General features: G+C 45.4%; 1 protein-coding gene across 1 annotated transcript; it reads left to right on the top strand.

The window, feature by feature from the left end:
* The first annotated feature begins 23,364 nt into the window (after positions 1-23,364).
* LOC123442348 (H/ACA ribonucleoprotein complex subunit 4-like) lies at positions 23,365-24,255 on the top strand. The gene has a single exon (XM_045118358.1). The coding sequence runs from the start codon at positions 23,466-23,468 to the stop codon at positions 24,114-24,116; it is 651 nt and encodes a 216-aa protein (XP_044974293.1). The 5' UTR covers positions 23,365-23,465; the 3' UTR covers positions 24,117-24,255.
* The last annotated feature ends 551 nt before the right edge of the window (positions 24,256-24,806 follow it).

The following is a 24,806-nucleotide window of genomic DNA, read 5'->3' as shown; positions in this document are numbered from 1 at the left end:
TGGCAGTCTCATAGCCCCCTGGCCCCAGCTTGTGGTGATATTTCTTCTTGTTGGCATTTATCTTGTTCTTTTCTGATAATGCCTGGGCATCTTCCGACTCCTTGTACTCTTGAAATGCCTTCCAGTGATTCGCCTGCTTGGCTAGATACCCCTCGAATACCGGCACTTTCTTTGTCTTCAGATAGTTTTTCCATAGCTTCTTCTTCCAGCTACGGAACAGTTCGGTCATCTTCTTTAGAGTCCACTGCTTGACTTTGGCCCTCAGTTTGTGTGCGGCGTCTTCATTCTCACATTCTGTCAGGTTGAAATGTGACATGAGATCATTCCAAAGATTATCTTTGTACCTTTCAGCGACATAGTCACTATCGGCTGCCCCTTTGCACTTGTTCCACTCCCGAACGCTGATCGGAACGTGATCCCTAACGAGAACTCCGCATTGCTTCTTGAATGTGTCAGCAGCATTCTTAGGAAGCTTGGGTTCGCCCGTAGGCAATATCACCTCAAAGGTGTAATGCGTCCGTGCATCCAACTTTCTAGTCGGGCCTCGTTTCGTAGCTTTGCTCGATGTGGAGGCCTAAGAGGGAGAAACATTCGTCAAATGAATGTATATGTATACAATATAGAGCTATCTCCAATATTTTTCACATATTACAAGTGATTGTCGAACTTCATATGTATACCTCGCCGGACTTTATTATTTCTTCACCGGCTTCTCCACCGGCTTCTCCATCAGTGGAGCTATCACCTTCTCCGTCAGTGGACCTATCTCCTGCCCCATCGGCTTCATCTTCGTGTCGGTCGACCTCCATTCCATATCCGGAGGGGTTTAGATATGACGACGGAGATTCAGCTGGTTCAACGTCGGGGTCGTCTTTGATTATATGTTCGAGAAGTTCTTCCTCTTCGAGGTTCCTGATATGTGGATCCATAGTTCTGCAAAAAACGGACATTTGATTAACTAATAAACTAACAAACTATATAAGAGGGGTTGGAAACTTCGAAGTGTCGTTTTATATAGGAGGACCTTTAGTCCCGGGTCTTGGCTAGAACCAAATCGTAAAATAAAGTAGTATTCAAATTAGCATGCATTCAATTATAAGCAAATATATCATCTCTTTTGTCCATACATCATCGAATATTATCACTAATACTCCTCGAATACTATCATACATATAGCATCACTGATACATCTAGAACCATAGCGCCCGACGGGTATCGGCGCGGGCGGTGGACACCCAAAGAGAAGGAACCATCACAGGATCATAGCTCCAGTGAGATCCCCGAAGAACCTGCCAGGTATGCTCGAACCTGCCCTCCAATGCAACCATGTAGCGACGGACGTGCTCATCCTCCTCGCTGACACGGTGACGTACCACCTCCGCGGTGTCCGGAAGCCTCGGCACCCTCACTGGCCCACGCGACCGTCACCAAACAAGGATCGAGTCAACGACGGGCTGGCTCCTCACCAACCTACGCCCCCCCGGAAGGTAGCACCTCCCAATACTAGCCGGGCGGAGCCCAGTCCCGGACAGGGCCCCTCTGATCAAGCAGGTGTCCTTCGCCGAGTCGACGACGAGGATGCGGGATAGGCATCGTAAAATGAACTAAAAAGTAAACTAGTTCTATTAATTTTCTTGCTAAAAATAAACTATTAACACTTAAGCATATACAATAGCAAAATTAAACTATTAACACTTAAGCATATACAATAGCAAAATTAAACTATTAACACTTAAGCATATACAATAGCAAAATTAAGCAATAATCTAAGAAACACTATTAACACTTAAGCATATACACTATACAATAGCAAAATTAAATGACAAAATAAATATTTATTCTTCTTGTAACCCTAAACTATTTTTTCCTCTTCTTCTATTTCTCCTCTTCTTCTACTTCTTCTTCTACTTCTACTTCTCCTCTTCTTCTACTACTTCTCCTCTTCTCTTCTTCTACTTCTCCTCTCCTCCTCTTCTAATTTTTTCTCTTCTTCTACTTCTCCTCTTCTTCTATTTTTCCTCTTCTTCTCCTCTCCTCCTCTTCTTATTCTCCTTTTTCTTCTTTTCTTCTCCTCCTCTTCTTATTTTCCTTTTTCCTAATCTTATTTTCTTATTTTTGTTCATATTTCTTCTTCTTGTAACCCTAACCTAATTCTAAATATTACTAACCCTAATAATCTAGCACAAACCTAATAACAATAGGAATTAAATGACAAAAAAAAATCTTTTTCTTTTTCTTCTTTTCTTCCCTTTTTCTTCTTTTCTTCTCCTTTTTCTTCTTTTCTTCTCCTTTTTCTTCCTTTCTTCTCCTTTTTCTTCCTTTCTTCCCTTTTTCTTCTTTTCTTCTCCTTTTTCTTCTTTTCTTCTCATTTTTCTTCTTTTCTTCTCCTTTTTCTTCTTTTATTCTCCTTCCCTTTTTCTTCCTTTCTTCTCCTTTTTCTTCCTTTCTTCTCCTTTTTCTTCTTTTCTTATCCTTTTTCTTCTTTTCTTCTACTGGCCGGAGTGTTGGGGAGGGGGCGGGGGGCTTACCGGCCGGAGGAGGGGGCGGGGGGCTTACCGGTCGGAGGTGTCGACGGTGCGCGGCGAGGAGGGCGGCGCGTGGCGAGGAGGACGGCGGCGGCGAGGAGGACGGCAGGCGGCGGCGAGGAGGACGGCGGGCAGCCTGACGGCGTCGTCGAGGTCGTCGGTGTGCCGCGCCGGGCAGGAGAATGAGAGGAAGAAGAAGAGAAATGGACGATTTGGGTGGAAATTTTTCAAAGTCTCGCTTATATAGGTGTATCTTTAGCCCCGGTGCGTGGCTCCAACCGGGACTAAAGACCCCCTTTAGTCCCGGGTGGAGCCACGACCCGGGACTAAAGGCCTCTTTTCGGGCAGACCAGAAGGCGGGAAGCAGGGGCCTTTAGTCCCGGGTGGAGCCACGCACCGGGACTAAAGCCCCTCCTCGGCAGGCGGCAGGCGAGGGGCTTTAGTCCCGGGGCGTGGCTCCACCCGGGACTAAAGCCCCTCCTCGGCTGCACGATAAGTTTAGTCCCACCTTGCCCAACGAGGGGGACAAACACTTGTTTATAAGCCCCGTCGCAGCTTCTCCATCGAGCTCCTCTCTAAAGCAGGCTTACTGGCCTAAACTCACTGAAAATTGAAACTATATTCGAAATTATGGAGAAAATTCAACCTGAATTCAAAGTGAGTTCACTTTGAATTTAGGTTGAATTTTCTCTATAAATTCTCATATAGTTTCAATTTTTTCTATTTTCAAAATTAATTATTTTGACTATCCAAACTATTATCTATTTTGTTATTTTCAATTAAAAACTATGTTTATTAAAAATTCTTTTTGCATATTTGAGAATTTGATAAAACTATGATAATGAAAAGTGTTTGAAATTGAATAAATAATTCAAAACTATTTTCTATTTTCAAAAGTAATTATTTTGACTATCCAAACTATTATCTATTTTGTTATTTTCAATTAAAAACTATGTTTATTAAAATTCTTTTTGCATATTTGAGAATTTGACAAAACTATGATAATGAAAAGTGTTTGAAATTGAATAAATAATTCAAAACTATTTTCTATTTTCAAAAGTAATTATTTTGACTATCCAAACTATTAACTATTTTGTTATTTTCAATTAAAAACTATGTTTATTAAAATTCTTTTTGCATATTTGAGAATTTGACAAAATTATGATAATGAAAAGTGTTTCAAATTGAATAAATAATTCAAAACTATTTTCTGTTTTCAAAAGTAATTATTTTGACTATCCAAACTATTAACTATTTTGTTATTTTCAATTAAAAACTATGTTTATTAAAATTCCTTTTGCATATTTGAAAATTTTACAAAACTATGATAATGAAAAGTGTTTGAAATTGAATAAATAATGCAAAACTATTTTCTCTTTTCAAAAGTAATTATTTTGACTATCCGAACTATTAACTTATTTTTTTGAGCTAGTTGACCCTGAAATTGAAAAACACTACAAATGAACTCTGAAAATGTTGAAAGTTGGCATGCTATCATCATTTCACCCACATAGCATGTGTTAAAAAGTTGAGAGGGCTACGACAAAAACTGGATGCACTTCGTGTACAAAACGGACAATCTCTCTCGAAGTATCAGCGTTTCGAACGAGAACTCATCTCTTACAAAGGGATTTCATTTTTTTGAACTTATTTGAACTCCATACTTTTTGTGTGTTCAAAATGCACCATTCAAAGGCACATCACAAAATTTCAACAATTTCTGACTTCATTTGGTATTCTTTGTGCATTTACTTATTTTTTTTGAGCTAGTTGACCCTGAAATTGAAAAACACTACAAATGAACTCTGAAAATGTTGAAAGTTGGCATGCTATCATCATTTCACCCACATAGCATGTGTTAAAAAGTTGAGAGGGCTACGACAAAAACTGGATGCACTTCGTGTACAAAACCGACAATCTCTCTCGAAGTATCAGGGTTTCGAACGAGAACTCATTTCTTACAAAGGGATTTCATTTTTTTGAACTTATTTGAACTCCATACTTTTTGTGTGTTCAAAATGCACCATTCAAAAGCATATCATAAAATTTCAACAATTTCTGACTTAATTTGGTATTCTTCGTGTATTTACTTTTTTTTTTGAGTTAGTTGACCCTGAAATTGAAAAGCACTACAAATGAACTCTGAAAATGTTGAAAGTTGGCATGTTATCATCATTTCACCCACATAGCATGTGTTAAAAAGTTGATAGGTCTACGACAAAAACTGGATGCACTTCGTGTACAAAACGGACAATCTCTCTCTCAAAGTATCAACGTTTCGAACGAGAACTCATCTCTTACAAAGGGATTTCATTTTTTTGAACTTATTTGAACTCCATACTTTTAGTGTGTTCAAAATGCACCATTCAAAGGCACATCACAAAATTTCAACAATTTCTGACTTCATTTGGTATTCTTCGTGCATTTACTTATTTTTTTGAGCTAGTTGACCCTCAAATTGAAAAGCACTACAAATGAACTATGAAAATGTTGAAAGCTGGCGTGCTATCATCATTTCACCCACATAGCATGTGTTAAAAAGTTGAGAGGGCTACGACAAAAACTCGATGCACTTCGTGTGCAAAACGGACAATCTCTCTCGAAGTATGAGCGTTTCGAACGAGAACTCATCTCTTACAAAGGGATTTCATTTTTTAACTTATTTGAACTCCATACTTTTTGTGTGTTGAAAATGCACCATTCAAAGGCACATCACAAAATTTCAACAATTTCTGACTTAATTTGGTATTCTTCGTGCATTTACTTTTTTTGAGCTAGTTGACCCTGAAATTGAAAAGCACTACAAATGAACTCTCAAAATGTTGAAAGTTGGCATGCTATCATCATTTCACCCACATAGTATGTGTTAAAAAGTTGAGAGGTCTACGACAAATACTAGATGCACTTCGTGTACAAAACGGACAATCTCTCTCGAAGTATCAGCGTTTCGAACGAGAACTCATCTCTTACAAAGGGATTTCATTTTTGTGAACTTATTTGAACTCCATACTTTTTGTGTGTTCAAAATGCACCATTCAAAGGCACATCACAAAATTTCAACAATTTCTGACTTCATTTGGTATTCTTCGTGCATTTACTTATTTTTTTTGAGCTAGTTGACCCTGAAATTGAAAAGCACTACAAATGAACTCTGAAAATGTTGAAAGTTGGCATGCTATCATCATTTCACCCACATAGCATGTGTTAAAAAGTTGAGAGGTCTACGACAAAAACTGGATGCACTTCGTGTACAAAACGGACAATCTCTCTCGAAGTATCAGCGTCGATGATGGTCGCTAGTCCTACTTCCCCTAGTGCATAACCAATATCTAGCACAAGGAGAATAAGGAGAAACGACCCCCCACAACAACAGTCGACATTCTTCTTCTCTCATGTATGGTGGACACTCCCTCACCTGATTTTTGACCGTCGATGATGGTCGCTACTCCTTCTTCCCTAGTGCATAACAAATATCTAGCATAAAGAGAAGGAGAAGCAACCCCCACACCACGTGGGACTAATGGTCTTTCATTTTTAAATGACTGTTTTAATCAAAAAAGATCTGTTACAAAAGGGATTTCATTTTTTGAACTTATTTGAACTGAAGACTTTTTGTATATATATGTGGTCGAAATGCATGATACCATGAAGTTAGAAAGGGCTAAACCATTCAAAAGTAGCAAATGAAGTTAGAAAGGGCTAAGCCATTCAAATTTGGAAACTATAATGGCAGAAACAGAAACTAGACATATATAAATTGGTCCAAGCAGTACATGATACTAATCCAAACAGTACATAATAATAGCTACCATAGATATATATATTCGAGGTGACGCTGGCCATAGTTGATGACTCGAATCAGAATGTCCACCTTATTCGAGGTGACGCTCGCCATAGTTGACGACTCGAATCTTGCGGTACAACTCGTATGAAACGTATGCATCTTTTGCTGCATACTCAATGTTGATATGATCAAGTGGGGCCTTCTCCCAATGTTTGTGCTGAGACTTTGGGAAATTGGTCTTCATATTACCATATTCCTCGTCGATCAAGGCAACTGCCATATGAGCCATCGAAGTCCTGACATGTCGAAGCCTGAATACTGTTTGGAGATCAATGAGGCAACCAATTGGTATCTCAATACCGAAGTTGTACCTCATCTTCAGCTTGTCGTTCGTTATGTCAACGGTAGAAAAAGTGATGCCGCTGCGAAGGAAGTCCATGAGTTCTGGACAATGCTTGTCACTACTGCAACAGAAACAAATTAAAATGGAACAAATGTTACATACTGCTGTAATAAGGAAACATGTTTCACTACAACTAAAGAGAAAATTATATTTAGGATTCAAATAGAACATATTGCTATCCTATGCAATTTTCATATCCTACGAATTGATCAAGAAACCGTAAATTAACTATGACATATATATATATATATATATATATATATATATATATTCTCCCACAGTTTTGCAAATATTCAATAAGCTAGACATATTGCATATTGCTATCCAATGAAACCTAGAGAGATCACTATAGCTATCCAATGGAACCTAGGGAGATCACTAGCTATATGCAATTTTCATGACTATGACATATCATATTGCTATCCAATGGAACCTAGAGAGATCACTAGCTATATGCAATTTTCATAACCTTGGATCAAAGAACACTGCATAAAATTGTATCACTACAACTATGATTTCAATGGAACATATTGAACCAATCAGATTTTTCAGATTGTGGAACACTATTCCAATCATATTGTGTTCCCTTCAACTAATCAAAATTGTTTCACTACAACTATTTGAAGCGAACCAACTATGATTCCAATGGAACATATTAAACACTAGTTGATTCTAATACGATTTTTCAGATTATAGAACACTATTCCAATCAGATTGTGTCCCCTTCAACTAATCAAAATTGTTTCACTACAACTATTTGAAGGGAACCAACTATGATTGAAACAAATAGACTTACAATGTCATTACCTTGGATCAAAGAAAGCCTCAAAACTTACCTCGCCCATTGGAAGATCAAGACATGGTGTTTGAAACATAGTTGGATGACGGCAACACCACGTTGATCGGCCGTGTACTACAGATGAAGCCCCAAGAACTTCTCATGATCCACTGCGGCGTCAAGCCATCGTTCCTTCAACTGTCTAAGAAAATGCGGCACCTCCGTGCTCTCGTTCGTGTACACGACATCGAGCTTGGTCTTGCCATGTGCGAGCACCTCTCCAAAGCGAATTGGCATGGTGGAAGAAGAGAAGGGAAGAAGAGAGGGGAAGAACAGAGAAGGGAAGAAGCGAGAGAGGAAGAAGAACAGAGAAAGGGCGGCGCGACACAGACTCTGCTTCGGTTGTGGTTTTGTGAAGCGGGATGCAAACCGTTTGGGCCTTTAGTCCCGGGTTGAGCCACCAACCGGGACTAAAGAGGGATACCAACGGTTGCCACCACTACGGCACGCCACGTGTTAGGCCTTTAGTCCCGGGTTGAGCCACCAACCGGGACTAAAGAGGGATACCAACGGTTGCCACCACTACGGCAGGCCACGTGTCCCTTTAGTCCATGTTTGGGACACGAACCGGGACTAAAGGCTCCTTACGGGCCGGGACTAAAGCTTCGAGGAAGGCATTGAGAATTGGGGCGACGAGGCCGGGCCTTTAGTCCCGGCCCAGAGGCAGGCCGGGACTAAAGGGTCCCGGCCAAAGGCCCGTTTTCCACTAGTGTAAGGTGTGTGTGGATGTGTTCATATGTGTGATTGGTCATGCGTGTATATGAGTGTATGCATTTGTTTTGGAGTGGCGTCGAGGCTCACATAAGCCCAGGATTGAACAGAAAAATCATTAAAAATATTAAATGAATTGAAAAAGAATAAAAAATTTGTGTGAAGAAAGATGAGTGACTACACTATGCCCGTGCTAAATTACACAACATTTGTATGTTTAAGTAGCTCTTAGCAAAAGACAAATGTAAAGTTTGTGAAGAAGTTTGTGGACCTACACGAAGAAACACACATATGAACGCACCCGGGCACATATGTGCGATTGTTCGTACGTGTGTACGTAAGAGTGTATGCATTTATTTTGGAGTGGCTTCCGGGCTCACATAAGCCTGAGAGTGAACAGAAAAGTCGTTAAAAATATGAAATGTTTTTTAGGAGAAAGATGAGTGACTGCACGATGCCCGTGCCAAACTTGAAAGCATTTAGATGCCTGGGTAGCTTTGAGAGAGAGAAAAAAAAGACAAATTTGAGGTATGTGAAAAAGTTTATCGTTTGGGACCCGCACGAACAATAACACACATGAACACACCCGCGCATACCTTATTCATATGCATTTTTTGAGTTTTATTAAAGAAAAAAAATTAAAAAGAAAATGATGTTTTTTTAGAAGAGTACAATCGAAGTCGCTCACATACATGAGTGTACACTCACATAAGCGTTGGAATGTTTTTTCCCACTGAAAGCACATCATCGGAAGACCTGGAATAAATCCAAGAAAATGCAAGCACCGACGTTAAGTCTGAGACATGAACTCTGGTGGGCAGGGGATACCACAGTCCTCCTAACCATGCAACCACGGGTTGGTTTGCGAGAAGGATGTTGTTGATGAAGATGGAGATGGAGCAAGCAAACACGTCGCAAGCAAGCAAAGATTTGTTCCCTATAAAAGCATCGAAGGCACATCTGGCCGCCGAAGCACAGAGAGAGAGAGATTCCAAGTGTACATTCTGCATGTCAAAGCAAACAAGGCAGGGCAAAGCAAAGGCGTGTCCTCTCGTCGTCGTCTCCCCTCCGCGGCGAGGCAGCATCAGATTCCATGCCCACCATTGCCAGTGGATCGATCCATCCATCATCCTCCGTCGTCTTCAAATGAGATTGTTTTGTCTGCCTCCGCTATAAATCAATCCCATCGTCGTCGCCATGTAATCAAAATCAACCAACCAACAAACACATTGTTCAAAAGGAGTCCATGGCGAACGGCGACCAGAACCAGCAGCAGCCGCCCAGGTACTGGTTCCCCTACTGGACCGGGGCGCCCCCGGTGCGCCTGCAGGTGTCGCGCCGCCTGTCCCCTTCCTCGACGCGCCACCCGTCGTCGTCACCCTCTCGCCAACCCACCAGAGGCGCCGCTCCTCCGTCTCCGACTCCGACCTCGACTCCTCCTCGTGCGTTGTGGGCCATCCAAGAGCCGCCGCCAAAAACCAACTCCAACGCCGGTGCTACTGCCGCCGAGCCGGCCAAGCCGGCCAAGCAGCCACCTAAGCCGATCGCTCTGCCCGCGGTGCCCAAGCCCAAGGACGTCGATGTCGTACCGCAGCCGGACAAACCACCTGCACCCGCCTGTAGGGGAACAAAATTTCCTACGCACACGAAGACCTATCATGATGATGTCCATCTACGATAGGAGATTTTGATCTACGTACCCTTGTAGATCGCACAACAGAAAGCATTAAGAAACGTGGTTGATGTAGTGGAATGTCTTCACATCCCTCGAACCGTCCCACGAACTGTCCCGCGATCCGTCCCACGATCCGTTCCGATCTAGCGCCGAACGGACGGCACCTCCGCGTTCAGCACACGTACAACTCGACGATGATCTCGGCCTTCTTGATCCAGCAAGCAAGACAGAGAAGTAGATGAGTTCTCCGGCAGCGTGACGACGCTCCGTGGTGGTGATGATCTACTCCTGCAGGGCTCCGCCCGAGATCCGCAGAAATCCGATCTAGAGGTAGAACTATGTGGTCTAGGGTTGAGTTGCACGCTGCAAAAGTTGTCTCAAATCAGCCCTAAAACACCACTATATATAGGAGGGAGGGGGAGGGCTAGCCTTGAGGGACAAACCCTCAAGGTGTGCCGGCCAAGGGGAGGAGGAGGACTCCTCCTCCAATTCGGTTTGGGAAGGAGGAGTCCTCCTCTTCCTTCCCACCTCCCTTTTTTCCCTTTTTCCTTTTATTTTCTTTGGTTATTTCTTTATGTGGCGCCACGGGCCCCTTGGGATGACTCCACCAGCCCACTAAGGACTTGTGGCGGCATCCTAGTGCCTTGGGCTCACTCCCGGGTGGGTGCCCCCCGGTGAACTCCTAGAACCCATTCGTCACTCCCGGTACACTAACGGAATTGCCCGAAACTTTCCGGTGACCAAATGAAACCATCCTATATATCAATCTTTGTTTCTGGACCATTCCGGAAACCATCGTGACGTCCGTGATCTCATCCGGGACTCCGAACAACATCCGATAACCACAAATATAACTCAACTATACTAAAACATCGCCAAACCTTAAGTGTGCACACCCTGCGGGTTCGAGAACTATGTAGACATGCCCCGAGGAACTCCTCGGTCAATATCCAATAGCGGGACCTGGATGCCCATATAGGATCCTACATATTCTCTGAAGATCTTATCGGTTGAACCTCAGTGTCAAGGATTCATATAATTCCGTATGTCATTCCCTTTGTCCTTCGGTATGTTACTTGCCCGAGATTCGGTCGTCGGTATCCGCATACCTATTTCAATCTTGTTACCGGCAAGTCTCTTTACTCATTCCGTAATACAAGATCCCGTGACTTACACTTAGTCACATTGCTTGCAAGGCTTGTGTGCGATGTTGTATTACCGAGTGGGCCCCGAGATACCTCTCCGTCACACGGAGTGACAAATCCATGTCTTGATCCATACTAACTCAACGGACACCTTCGGAGATACCTGTAGAGTACTTTTATAGTCATCCAGTTACGTTGCGACGTTTGATGCACATAAGGTATTCCTCCGGTGTTAGTGAGTTATATGATCTCATGGTCATAGGAATAAACACTTGACACGCAGAAAACAATAGCAATAAAATGACACGGTCAATATGCTATGTTCATAGTTTGGGTCTAGTCCATCACATGATTCTCCTAATGATGTGATTCAGTTATGAAGCAACAACACTTGCACATAGTGAGAAAACCTTGACTATCCTTGATCAACTGGCTAGCCAACTAGAGGCTTGCTAGGGACATTGGTTTGTCTATGTATCCACACATGTATCTATGTTTTCATTCAATACAATTGTAGCATGGATAATAAACGATTATATTTAAATAGGAAATATAATAATAACTATTTATCATTGCCTCTAGGGCATATTTCCAACGGTCTCCCACTTGCACTAGAGTCAATAATCTAGTCCTCACATCGCCATGCGATTTACATTGTAATAAATCTAACTCCCATACAGTTCTGGTGTTGATCATGTTTTGCCCGTGGAAGAGGTTTAGTCAGCGGGTCTGCTACATTCAGATCTATGTGCACTTTGAAAATATTCACGTCCTCTCCTTCGACGTAGTCGCGGATGAGGTTAAAGCGTCGTTTGATGTGTCTGGTCTTCTTGTGAAAACTTGGTTCCTTTGCTAGAGCAATGGCACCAGTGTTGTCACAGAACAGAGTTATTGGATTTAGTGCGCTCGGCACAAACTGCAAGATCCGTCATGAACTGCTTCATGCAGACACCCTCTTTTGCTGCCTCCGAGGCAGCCATGTACTCCGCTTCACATGTAGAATCTGCTACGACGCTTTGCTTGGAACTGCACCAGCTTACCGCACCCCCATTAAGAATAAATATGTATCCGGTTTGCAACTTAGAGTCATCCGGATCGGTGTCAAAGCTTGCGTCGAAGTAACCCTTTACGACGAGCTCTTCGTCACCTCCATAAACGAGAAACATTTCCTTAGTCCTTTTCAGGTACTTCAGAATATTCTTGACCTTCGTCCTGTGATCCACTCCTGGATTACTCTGAAACCTGTCTGCCATACTTATGGCCAAGCTGACGTCTGGTCTAGTGCACATCATTGCATACATGATAGATCCTATGGTTGAAGCATAGGGGACGGAACTCATCTGTTATCTATCTTCCGCAGTTGCTGGGCACTAAGTCTTACTCAATTTTATACCTTGTAATACTGGCAAGAACCTTTTCTTGGACTGATCCATTTTGAACTTCTTCAAAACTTTATCAAGGTATGTGCTTTGTGAAAGTCCTATCATGCGTCTCGATCTATCCCTATAGATATTAATGCCTAGAATGTAAGCAGCTTCTCCTAGGTCCTTCATAGAGAAACTTTTGTTCAAGTAATCCTTTATGCTCTCCAAAAAATCCACATTGTTTCCAATCAGCAATAGATCATGCCTCCATTTAGTACACCGAGCACCTCCTCAACAATTTTTTCACCCATGAAATACCAATGTTTCTTGTAGACCACGACAGGGATACCATCCAGCACTGGGGCTTTGAGGTCACCAATATGGTCAAGGGCTGCCTTCACTTCTTCTCTGGTACACTCCACATCCAGAACCGCCAGCATGGCATCCGCGATCCGTGGTTGGATCTTCCCTAGGAGTTCGTGTAGACGATCGCTAGGCACATATGTGAATAGTTCCTGAAACCACGATAATACATAGTTATTTAGCTCCTCCCCTTCCTTCACCACTACCCCATCATCCTTATTCAGCCACTTCACTCTAGTTTTCTTCCTTCTAGCCGATGCCACAACCATAAAGTAGCTTGTGTTCCTGTTGCCATCCTTGAGCCATGAGACCCGCGTTCGTTGCTTTGCCTTTGGGTTCTTTTTATCTTCTAGTTCCTCCACCTTGCACCTCAATGTTGCTTCCTCCTTAACCTTCTCCTCAGACACCGGGGACCTCATGCATTTTTCCAATTCCAAACGTGCTTTTTTAGCCTCTCCTCAATTTCACCCATGATACATCCATTTTGCATCATGCTTTCATGTTGATATTTATCGCTTTATGGACTGTTATTATACTTTGTGGTGCCATACTTATTCCATTTCTCTCTTATTTTGCAAGGTTTATTTGAAGAGGGAGAATACCGGCAGCTGGAATTCTGGACTGGAAAAGGAGCAAGTCCGAGTCCTCTATTCTGCGCAACTCCAAATGCCGTGAAAATCAACGTGGAATTTTTTGGGAATATATAAAAATATTGGGCGAAAGAAGTGCCAGAGGGGAGCTGCCAAGGGCCCACAAGCCTGGTGGCCGCGGCCTACCCCCCTGGCCGCGGCAATAGGGCTTGTGGGCACCCTGGTGGCCCACTGGCCCCCCTCTTTTGCTATATGAAGGGTTTCGTCCGGAAAAAAAAATCAGGGTGGAGCTTTTTCGTGGATTCTCCGCCGCCACGAGGCGGAACTTGAGCAGAACCAATCTAGAGCTCCGGCAGGACGATCCTGCCGGGGAAACTTCCCTCCCTGAGGGGGGAATCGTCGCCATCGTCATCACCAACACTCCTCTCGTTGGAGGGGAGTCATCTCCATCAACATCTTCATCAGCGCCATCTCCTCTCCAAACCCTAGTTCATCTCTTGTAACCAATCTCCGTCTCGCGACTCCAATTGGTACTTGTAAGGTTGCTAGTAGTGTTGATTACTCTTTGTAGTTGATGCTAGTTGGATTACTTGGTGGAAGAGTTTATGTTCAGATCCTTGATGCTACTCATTACACCTCTGATCATGATTATGATTATGCTTTGTGAGTAGTTACTTTTGTTCCTGAGGACATGGGATAAGTCATGCTAATAGTAGTCATGTGAATTTGGTATCCGTTCGGTATTTTGATATGTTGTATGTTGTCTTTTCCTCTAGTGGTGTTATGTGAACGTCGACTACATAACACTTCACCATATTTGGGCCTAGAGGAAGGCATTGGGGAGTAGTACGTAGATGATGGGTTGCTAGAGTGATAGAAGCTTAAACCCCAGTCTATGCGTTGCTTCGTAAGGGGCTGATTTGGATCCACTAGTTTAATGCTATGGTTAGACGTTGTCTTAATTCTTCTTTCGTAGTTGTGGATGCTTGCGAGTGGGGTTAATCATAAGTGGGATGCTTGTCCAAGTAAGGGCAGTACCCAAGTGCCGGTCCACCCACATACCAACTATCACAGTAAGGAACGCGAATCATATGAACTTGATGAAACTAGCATGACAGAAATTCCCATGTGTCCTCGAGAGCGTTTTTCCTCTTATAAGACTTTGTTCAGGCTTGTCCCTTGCTACAAAAGGGATTGGGCCACTTTGCTGCATCGTTGCTACTCTTGTTACTTTTCACCTGCTACGTTTCACCTCACTACACCATCACTTGTTACCGCTACTTTCAGTGCTTGCAGTTATTACCTTGCTGAAAACCGTTTATCAAAGCCTTCTGCTCCTCGTTGAGTTCGACACTCTTACTTATCGAAAGGACTACGATTGATCCCCTATACTTGTGGGTCATCAACCCACAACTTCCTTCTCCCACCTCTTCATTCTTTACGCTACAGTCCTCATCACCTTCTGGACACCTCCCCCCTCCAAGCATCCCTCCTCCCATTCTCCTTGAATTTCACCAGTACAACCTTCCTCTCTCAGCCACCACGCCTCAAACCGGAAGGCGTGATCACCCCTTCTATGCTGGCCACCCTCCCCATTAGTGTTTATAATGACATGCCTGTGGTCGGAATGGCGATTGGAGCCATTAATGACAGAGAACCGTGGGAACACCTCACACCACGTTGCATTCGTCGTTGCTCTATCAAGTCTTTGACAGATATATGTGTTCAATTCCTGGATGTGGTTCCTCCATGTGAATTTATCTCCCGCAAAGCCAATATCACAAAGTTCACATGCCTCACGAAAATTGTCCATCATTATTTGCGGTCTCACAACTCCTCCCACCTTCTCATCAGTCGTAAGTATTTCGTTGAAGTCACCCAAACATAGCCAGGGTCTACCAGGTTGATGTTGCTGTCCCCGGATCTTTATAGTGCGCCAAGTCTCATTCTTACAGTCCGCCACCGACTCTCCATACACCCCAGTCAACCTCCACATCATCCCATTCTCCTCCATCACGTCCACATCTACGTGTCTTCTACCATACGATCTCAACACAACATCCACCCCACGCCTCCAAAACAAGGCAACTCCCCTACTCCTCCCCTCCGAGGCACAAGCATTCATGTTTTCTAAGCCCAACATCCACCTAAACTTGTTCATCTCCTTCTCTGACATCTTCGTTTCCGCCAAAAACAACACGTCGGGATCCTCCTTCCTTCCCAGGCCGAGAAGGCTTCGAACTGTCGGGCCATTCCCGAGACCCCGACAGTTCCATCCAACTATTTTCATGGCTCCCAGCGGGGCTGCTCCTGCAGCCCGGCCGATATATACTCTACTGGTACTTGCTTATTCTCACCCTTGACTGGCACTCTCTGGCAATAGCTAGACGAATGATGATGACAACAATCCTTCCCCTGCAACGGCACCAGAATAGTGCTGCTAGCACTCCCGGCAACGGAACTAGAAGAATGTTGTTAATGGCCCACCAACGCATGGTTTCGCAGCAGTTTTCGAGGGTAGAGTATTCGACCCAAATTTGTTGGTACGCGAGACAGGAGGTGAGAGAATACTCTCGAGTATTAGCAGCTGAATATGTCAGATTCAACCACACCTAAAAGATTAGTATCTACAAGCAAAGTACTAACAGCAAAGTAGCGAGTAACGGCAGTGGCAAGGAACAGCAGTAGTGACAGCAGTAGCAAGTAGCAACAGTAGCAAGCGACAGTAGTAGCAACAGTAGCAGCAGAGCAGGACAAGTAACAGCAGCGCTAGCAGCAAGTAGCAACAGTAGCAAGCGACAGTAGTAGCAACAGTAGCAACAGAGAAAGACAACAGTAGCAACAGTAGTAACAGCAGTAGAAACAGTAGTAACAGCAGTAGTAGGACAAACTCGTAGGCAATGGGTCGGTGATTTGTTTGGATGATATTCATCATGCAACAGTTATAACACGGAGAGATATGTGGCTAGCTCCCGTTCGTCAATGTGATGTAGGCATGCATTCCGTGTGTCGTCATACGTGCTTAGGGAAAAGAACTTGCATGACATCTATTGTCCATCCCTCCCGTGGCAGCGGGGTCCAAAAGGAAACTACGGGATATTAAGGTTCTCCTTTTAATAAAGAACCGGACCAACGCATTAGCACTTGGTGAACACATGAACTCCTCAAACTATGGTCATCACCGGGAGTGGTTCCGGTTATTGTCACTCCGGGGTTTGCCGGATCATAACACATAGTAGGTAACTACAACTTGCAAGATCGGATCTAAAACACACATATATTGGTGACAACATAATAATTTCAGATCTGAAATCATGGCACTCGGGCCCTAGTGACAAGCATTAAGCATGGCAAAGTAGTAGCAACATCAACCTCAGAACATAGTGGATACTAGGAATCAATCCCCATCAAAACTAACTCGATTACATGATAGATCTCATCCTACTCATCACCGCCCAGCGAGCCTACGAATAGATTACTCACGAACGACGAAGAGCTTCATGGAATTGGAGAGGGAAGAAGGTTGATGATGACGATGGCGACGATTTCCCCTCTCCGGAGCCCAAGACGGACTCCAGATCTGCCCTCCAGATGAAGAACACGTGGTGGCGGCGGCTCCGTATCGCAAACGTGACAAAAACTTCTCTTTTTATTTTTTCTGGGACGAAAGTGAACTTATAGACCTTAGGTTGGGGGCGGCAGAGCCGTGTGGGCCCCACAAGCCTGCCCACTGCCACCAGGGGGTGGTAGCGGAGCCAGGGCTTGTGGCCCACTGGCCCACCCCCTCAGGTGGAACTTGGCGCAGATATTTTTTATATTTTCCAAAACCGCTCTCCGTAGATTTTCAGGACGTTTGGAGAACTTTGATTTCTGCACAAAAAATAACACCAAGGCAATTCTGCTGAAAACAACGCCAGTCCAGGTTAGTTCCATTCAAATCATGCAAATTAGAGTCCAAAACAAGGGCAAAAGAGTTTGGAAAAGTAGATACGATGGAGACGTATCATCCCTCCATCTCCTCACCCTCCATTTCAACATTCCCCTCAGCTCGTGCATCTATCCTACCTTTTTTCACCATCCTAACCTCCGATTCTTGGTCTCGTCCTCTCTTGCTCCCAAGAACATCCTCCCCATTACTCTGTGGTTCCACATTACGGTTGCTCCTATCCAACTTCTTATAGTGTTTCCCTTCCTGGTTTTTACCCCTTCCTACCCTATCCTTCACCTTCTCCACATGCCCTCCCCTCCTGAACCTATCCTCGGCACCATGTTCGCCCGCAGCCAGCTACCATACTGTGGTTTCTCTCCTTTTGGCTCTCGGTTCACACACTCCTTCTCAGTGTGGCCAATGATGTTGCAGAACGTCGCATGGGGAACAAAAATTTTCCTACGCGCACGAAGACCTATCATGGTGATGTCCATCTACGAGAAGGGATTTCCGATCTACGTACCCTTGTAGATCGCACAGCAGAAGCGTTAGTGAACGCGGTTGATGTAGTGGAACGTCCTCACGTCCCTCGATCCGCTCCACGAACCGTCCCACGAACCGTCCCGCGATCCGTCCCACGATCTAGTGCCGAACGGACAGCACCTCCGCGTTCAACACACGTACAGCTCGACGATGATCTCGGCCTTCTTGATACAGCAAGAGAGACGGAGAGGTAGATGAGTTCTCCGGCAGCGTGACGGCGCTCCGGAGGTTGGTGATGATCTAATCTCGGCAGGGCTCCGCCCGAGCTCCGCAGAGACGCGATCTAGAGGTAAAACCGTGGAGTTATGTGGTCGGGCTGCCTTGGAAAAGTTGTCTCAAATCAGCCCTAATTGCTCCATATATATAGGAGGAGGGAGGGGAGGCTTGCCTTGAGGCTCAAGGAGCCCCAAGGGCTGCGCCACCAAGGGAGGAGGAGTCCTCCTCCAATCCTAGTCCAACTAGGATTGGAAAGTGGAGTCCTCTCCTTTCCCACCTCCTTTTTTTTCTCTTTGATTTTCTATCCTTGGCGCATAGGACCTTCTTGGCCTGTACCACCAGCCCACCAAGGGCTGGTGCGCCACCCCCAAGGCCTATGGGCTTCCCCGGGGTGGGTTGCCCCCGGTGAACACCCGAAACCCATTCGTCATTCCCGGTACATTCCCGGTAACTCCGAAAACCTTCCGGTAATCAAATGAGGTCATCCTATATATCAATCTTCGTTTCCGGACCATTCCGGAAACCATCGTGACGTCCATGATCTCATCCAGGACTCCGAACAACATTCGGTAACCAACCATATAACTCAAATACGCATAAAACAACGTCGAACCTTAAGTGTGCAGACCCTGCGGGTTCGAGAACTATGTAGACATGACCCGAGTGACTCCTCGGTCAATATCCAATAGCGGGACCTGGATGCCCATATTGGATTCCACATATTCTATGAAGATCTTATCGTTTGAACCTCAGTGCGAAGGATTCATATAATCCCGTATGTCATTCCCTTTGTCCTTCGGTATGTTACTTGCTCGAGATTCGATCGTTAGTATCCACATACCTATTTCAATCTCGTTTACCGGCAAGTCTCTTTACTCGTACCGTAATACAAGATCCCGCAACTTACATTAAGTCACATTGCTTGCAAGGCTTGTGTGTGATGTTGTATTACCGAGTGGGCCCCAAGATACCTCTCCGTCACACGGAGTGACAAATCCCAGTCTCGATCCATACTAACTCAACGAACACCTTCGGAGATACCTGTAGAGCATCTTTATAGTCACCCAGTTACGTTGTGACGTTTGATACACACAAAGCATTCCTCCGGTGTCAGTGAGTTATATGATCTCATGGTCATAGGAACAAATACTTGACACGCAGAAAACAGTAGCAACAAAATGACACGATCAACATGCTACGTCTATTAGTTCGGGTCCAGTCCATCACGTGATTCTCCTAATGACGTGATCCAGTTATCAAGCAACAACACCTTGTATATAATCAGAAGACCCTGACTATCTTTGATCAACTGGCTAGCCAACTAGAGGCTTGCTAGGGACAGTGTTTTGTCTATGTATCCACACATGTATATAAGTCTTCATTCAATACAATTATAGCATGGATAATAAACGATTATCATGATACAGGAATTATAATAACAACTATATTTATTATTTCCTCTAGGGCATAACTCCAACAAATGATACCACACGAGTAGCAGAAATCTGGAAGAAATTCATATTCAAAACGATAGGATAGCTCATCTTCCTCCTTCGCCTTGGGGCTCGTCCCGAGAGCACTCTTAGACCTCTTTTTTTTATTCTCATCCTCCTCCAAGATGAATCCTCTCATCAACGGTTTGTCTATTCTCATCTTGATCTTGATCCCTATGAACCTTCCAACTGCACTACCATCCGCCCCCACATCTGCCTCCACGAACTTCCCTATATTATTTCCAATATCCTCCTCTACCTCCTCATTCATCATCCCCAAAGGTAGATTAAACACCCTCACCCAAATCGGAATGATATTAAACGCATAGTCATCTGGCCTCTTATTTGGGTCGAAGTCTTTGCTACCTCTTGAGCTTGCGTTGGTTTTCCCCTTGTAGAGGAAAGGGTGATGCAGCACGGTAGCAGTAAATATTTCCCTCAGTTTGAGAACCAAGGTATCAATCTAGTAGGAGAATCAAGCCAAGTGTCCATAGTACCTGCGCAAACACAAACGAACTTGGACCCAACGCTATAAAGGGGTTGTCAATATGAGGTGAAGTAGACTCGAGGGCCATAGTGTTCACAAGAGGCTTCTCTCAAGATAGCAAATATTACGGTGGGTGAACGAATTACTGTCGAGCAATTGATAGAACCGCGCAAAGTCATGACGATATCTAAGGCAATGATCATACATATAGGCATCACGTCCGAGACAAGTAGACCGTTATTTTCTGCATCTACTACTATTACTCCACACATCGACCGCTATCCAGCATGCATCTAGTGTATTGAGTTCATGACTAACATAGTAACGCCTTAAGCAAGATGACATGATGTAGAGGGATAAATTCATGCAATAGATATAAACTCCATCTTTTTATCCTTGATGGCAACAACACAATGCGTGCCTCGCTACCCCTTCTGTCACTGGGTGAGGTCACCGCACGGTATGAACCCGAAACCAAGAACTTCTCCCATTGCAAGAATCATAGATCAAGTTGGCCAAACAAAACCCACAACTCGAAGAGAATTACAAGGATATGAAATCATGCATATAAGAGATCAGAAGAAACTCAAATAAGATTCATAGATAACCTGATCATAAATCCACAATTCATCGGATCTCGACAAACACACCGCAAAAGAAGATTACATCGGATAGATCTCCATGAAGATCATGGAGAACTTTGTATTGAAGATCCAAGAGAGAGAAGAAGCCATCTAGCTACTAGTTATGGACCCGAAGGTCTATGGTGAACTACTGACGCATCATCGGAGAGGCACCCGTGGTTTTGGATTTTTCGGGGATTTATAGGCGGAAGAAGTAGGGCAGACGAGCCATAGGGGGCCCACAAGCCTGCTAGGCGCGGCCCCCCTGACCGCGCCTAGGGGGCTTGTGGCCTCCCCTGGTGGCCTCTGCCTTGGTTCTCACGTCCCCTGCGTATCTTCTGTTCCGGAAAAAATCTTTTCGGAAGTTTTATTTTTGGACTCCGTTTAATATTCTCCTCCGAAAAGGGTCAAAAACACGGAAAAACAGGAACTGGCACTTGGCACTGAGTTAATAAGTTAGTCCCAAAAAAGATATAAAAGACATACAAAACATCCAAAGTTTGACAAGATAATATCATCGAACCATCAAAAATTATAGATACGTTGGAGACGTATCAGTCTTCCACCACCACCATCTCCTTGTCGAACATCCATGGCCTGTTCTCGATCGCCTTCCTCTTCCCTGACTCTTGATGAAACGTGAACATGAAAAGATTATCTCCCATCTCCTTACAGTTAATCCCCTTGATCGGACACCACACCTTCCCCAATGATAGGCATAGAGCATCTTGGTGCGCCAACCTCTCCGACATCACCTTCCCCACCGCCTGTACCTCTGTCCACTTCCCCTTCTCCTTTCCCGACGCCCTAATTCTTATGCCTCTCTTCTCTTCCTCCGAGAGTTTCAACCCCTTCATCAGGTTCGCCACATTCTCCATCAAACCCTAACCACTCCCTCCCTCCTCCTCCTATGCTTTAGGGTTTTACGACCGCGCGCCCTAGGGAACGCACAGAAGGCTTATGGTGGATTGGGTTTGGTGAAGGAGCACACCACAAGGGAGACGAGATCGCCGAGGTGGAATATTCCCCAAGGCTTGAGCACGAGGAACCCTAGACGCGAGCCGCCCCGATCGCAATCGCCCCCGGAATCGCCGGACCCAAAACGCCAACCGTCACCTATCGGGACGGACTCCGACACTATGCCCATTACAAAAGTTGATTAGAGCATCTCCAACAGCCGCGCTATACTAGCGCCGCGCCGCAAAAAAAGCAATTATAGCGCGCGCGCAACGCGGCGGACAGCTCCAGCGGGCGCGCAAAAACCGCGCGCGCGGTAGAATGAGTTGGGCGCGCTGGCCATAGCCCCATCCCGCGCTGTGTATTTCGGGCGTCCACTTCCGCGCGCGGCAGACTCGAGCGCGCGCGCGAACTCGCCCTTTTCTTCCTCCTTTGCAACCGCGCGCGCCGGCGCCAGCGCCCCTGCCACCATGGACGCGCACACCGGCACCCCGCTGTGCAGCCGCAACCCCCCCCCCCCCCCCCCCGCCGCTGCCGCCGAAAACCCTAGCGCGGCGAGCGTTGGCGCCGCCGCCGCCGCCGACCGTCGGCCTCGCGCGCAGCCTCTTCTTGCCGCCGCGGATGACCACGCCGACGGGTGGCGTCGTGCCGGCGCCGTCCCGTGCCGCCACCGCAACGTCAAAGAAAGGAAAAACATCTGCGAAGAAGAAGGCGACGGACGGCTCCGGCAGCTCGAAGGCGAAGAAGAAGCTTGTAGGGCAGCGGACGGGCCATGGGAGGCTTGGGTGGCTTCGGAGCCATGGGAGGCATGGGTGCACCTCCGGCCGCCATGGGAGGCATGGGTGGCTTTGGAGCACCCTCCAACGCTATGGGAGGCATGGGTGGCTTTGGAGCACCCTCCAACGCTATGTGAGGCATGGGTGGCATGAGTTTTGCTTCTCTCATGGGAGGCATGGGTGCACCTCCGGCCATGGGTGGAATGTCTTTCGATGTGCCTCACACACATACCCATGAAAATGCCGTTGAAGATCTTGCCAAGACCGTCGGAGCTACACGTGATGCGGTGCGTGATGAGGTTATGGAGGAAGATTCATCTTCGAAGGCGGAAGAATCGTCTTCGGAAGAAGAGGAAGAAGACAAGGAAGATGGTTGATGTGTTATATGTCTTCAACTTTGTTGGATGAACTTGTATTTTGAACTTGGTTCACATTTTGAACTTGGTTGGATGAACTTGTGGGCATGACTTTTATTCATCAACTTGTTTGTGTTAAATTTCACATGTTCATTGCATTTTGATGAATGTTTCAAACTATTTTTTGTCCAAATGCCATATATTTGGGCGCTGCTGGAGCGGCGCGCGCACTGCATTTTTGCGCACTGCTGGAGCGGAGCGCGCGCTGCATTTTAAAGCTGCTGCTGGAGCCAGCGCTGCGCGACGCGCCAAACCAGACGACCAACGCGCGGTAAACATGTTTTTTAGGCGCGGCGCGAAGCGCGACTGTTGCAGATGCTCAGTCCGACTCCGCTTCCACACGTTGGAATCCCAATCTGTTTACCAAGTTGTTCACTTCAATGTTGACAATCGTTGGCTTAATGTTTTTTTTTGTTGTGGCAATTCCTTTTTTTTTTTTTAGAAACAAAGGGGCTATTTTTTGTGTGGGCTGCGGCCCAAAATCCCATTCATCCCCATCGACCCACCCGGCCTACTAAAACCAAGCAACCAACCCTAGGACTAAGAGAGAGAGACCAAGCAAGCAAAACAAAGCAGCCCCCTTTTCTTTGTCCGTCTCTCTGCGGCGGCGGCGGCCGGCGGCGAGGCGATGAGAGCTGTCACCGGCGCCATCGTCTCCTCGAAGCCGTGCTCGCTGCTCAAGGCCAAGGGCATCCTCTCCGGATTCTTCAAGAGCTCTGCCTCCAACCTCCCCACCTCCGACGCCGCCACCTACCTCCTCACCGCCGCCGACGCCGTCGACGAGCTCTGCCAAATCCGCGGCGACATCCGCAGGGCCCTCCACCACCACCTGCACCTGCACCACCAGCAGGAGGGCAGCCCCCCTGCTGCTACCGGTGACGGTGACGGTGAGAGGAGGAACAAGGACAAGGGTCGTGTGAAGCAGGAGGAGCAAGAGGCGGTGGTGTCCAAACAAGGGATCAGTTTGGTTCCCAGGAAGAAGAAGGACATTCCATGTGTCATCAAGCAGGAAGAACAAGAGGAGCCGGAGCCGGAGCACAAGAAGATGATTTCAAACAAGGGATCAGTTGGTAGCCACGACAAGAAACGGAAGCACGCCGCCCAAGACTTGGTCGAGGTGAAGAAAGAAGAAGCTGATTTCGTCGATGCCGATTTGGGGAGCGACAAGAAGAAGAAGAAGAACAAGCACAAGAAAAACAAGAGGAGCAGAGACGGCGACGACGCCCAACAAGAAGAAGAAGCGGAGGTCGAGCATACCAAGAAGAAGCAGCGCAACTAGTAAGTAATCTGGGAGGTTACTGCTCGGCTGTTCTAGCTATCGTATCCATCCTAGTCTAGGCTCACTCAACAGCTATGTTTTGTGACTCGTGATACTTATGTCATGCTGTTGTTGCAATGAAATTACTACCTACACAATTCTTTTGCCTTGAGATTCCTCTCTTTCATACTCCCTCTGTTTTTAAATCTACTATAAGACGTTTTGGCAGTTCAATTCCAACTGTCAAAAAGTCTTATATTTACAAACAGAGGCAGTATTATGGTTGCTCTACTGTTAATATCTTACTAGCTTATTTGCTCCGTGCTTCTAATATTTCTACTGAAATCTGTAATGTCTTCAGATTAGCATTTGGAATTATACGTCTGCTCCATACTGATACAGGTGTTGATGCAAAGAAAGAATTGCGTAAAAGAATATATTTAGCTCAAATTCTTAATGCAACATTCTTGTCCTGCTACTTTACCTGTAACACGAATGACAACAACTTCAGTAACTAAGCTACTGGCTGAACCATGAGCCAGCTCTTAGCCTGAAAAAATAACAGCAGCTGAACCTTCATTTTGTGTTTTGTCGCAATAGTCACACAGTTGTCATCCCTTGTAAAGCTGCTGTTAGCCAATAAAAAAACATGCTATTGTTTCTATTTTAGCTGTGACCTTCTGACCATTCTTGTGGACTCAGACACTTCTG

This window comes from Hordeum vulgare, chromosome 3H, assembly GCF_904849725.1.
Source record: "Hordeum vulgare subsp. vulgare chromosome 3H, MorexV3_pseudomolecules_assembly, whole genome shotgun sequence".
Lineage (NCBI taxonomy): Eukaryota > Viridiplantae > Streptophyta > Magnoliopsida > Poales > Poaceae > Hordeum > Hordeum vulgare.
Note: the sequence above shows the minus strand (reverse complement) of the source record. Positions and strands in the feature narration are given on the sequence as shown.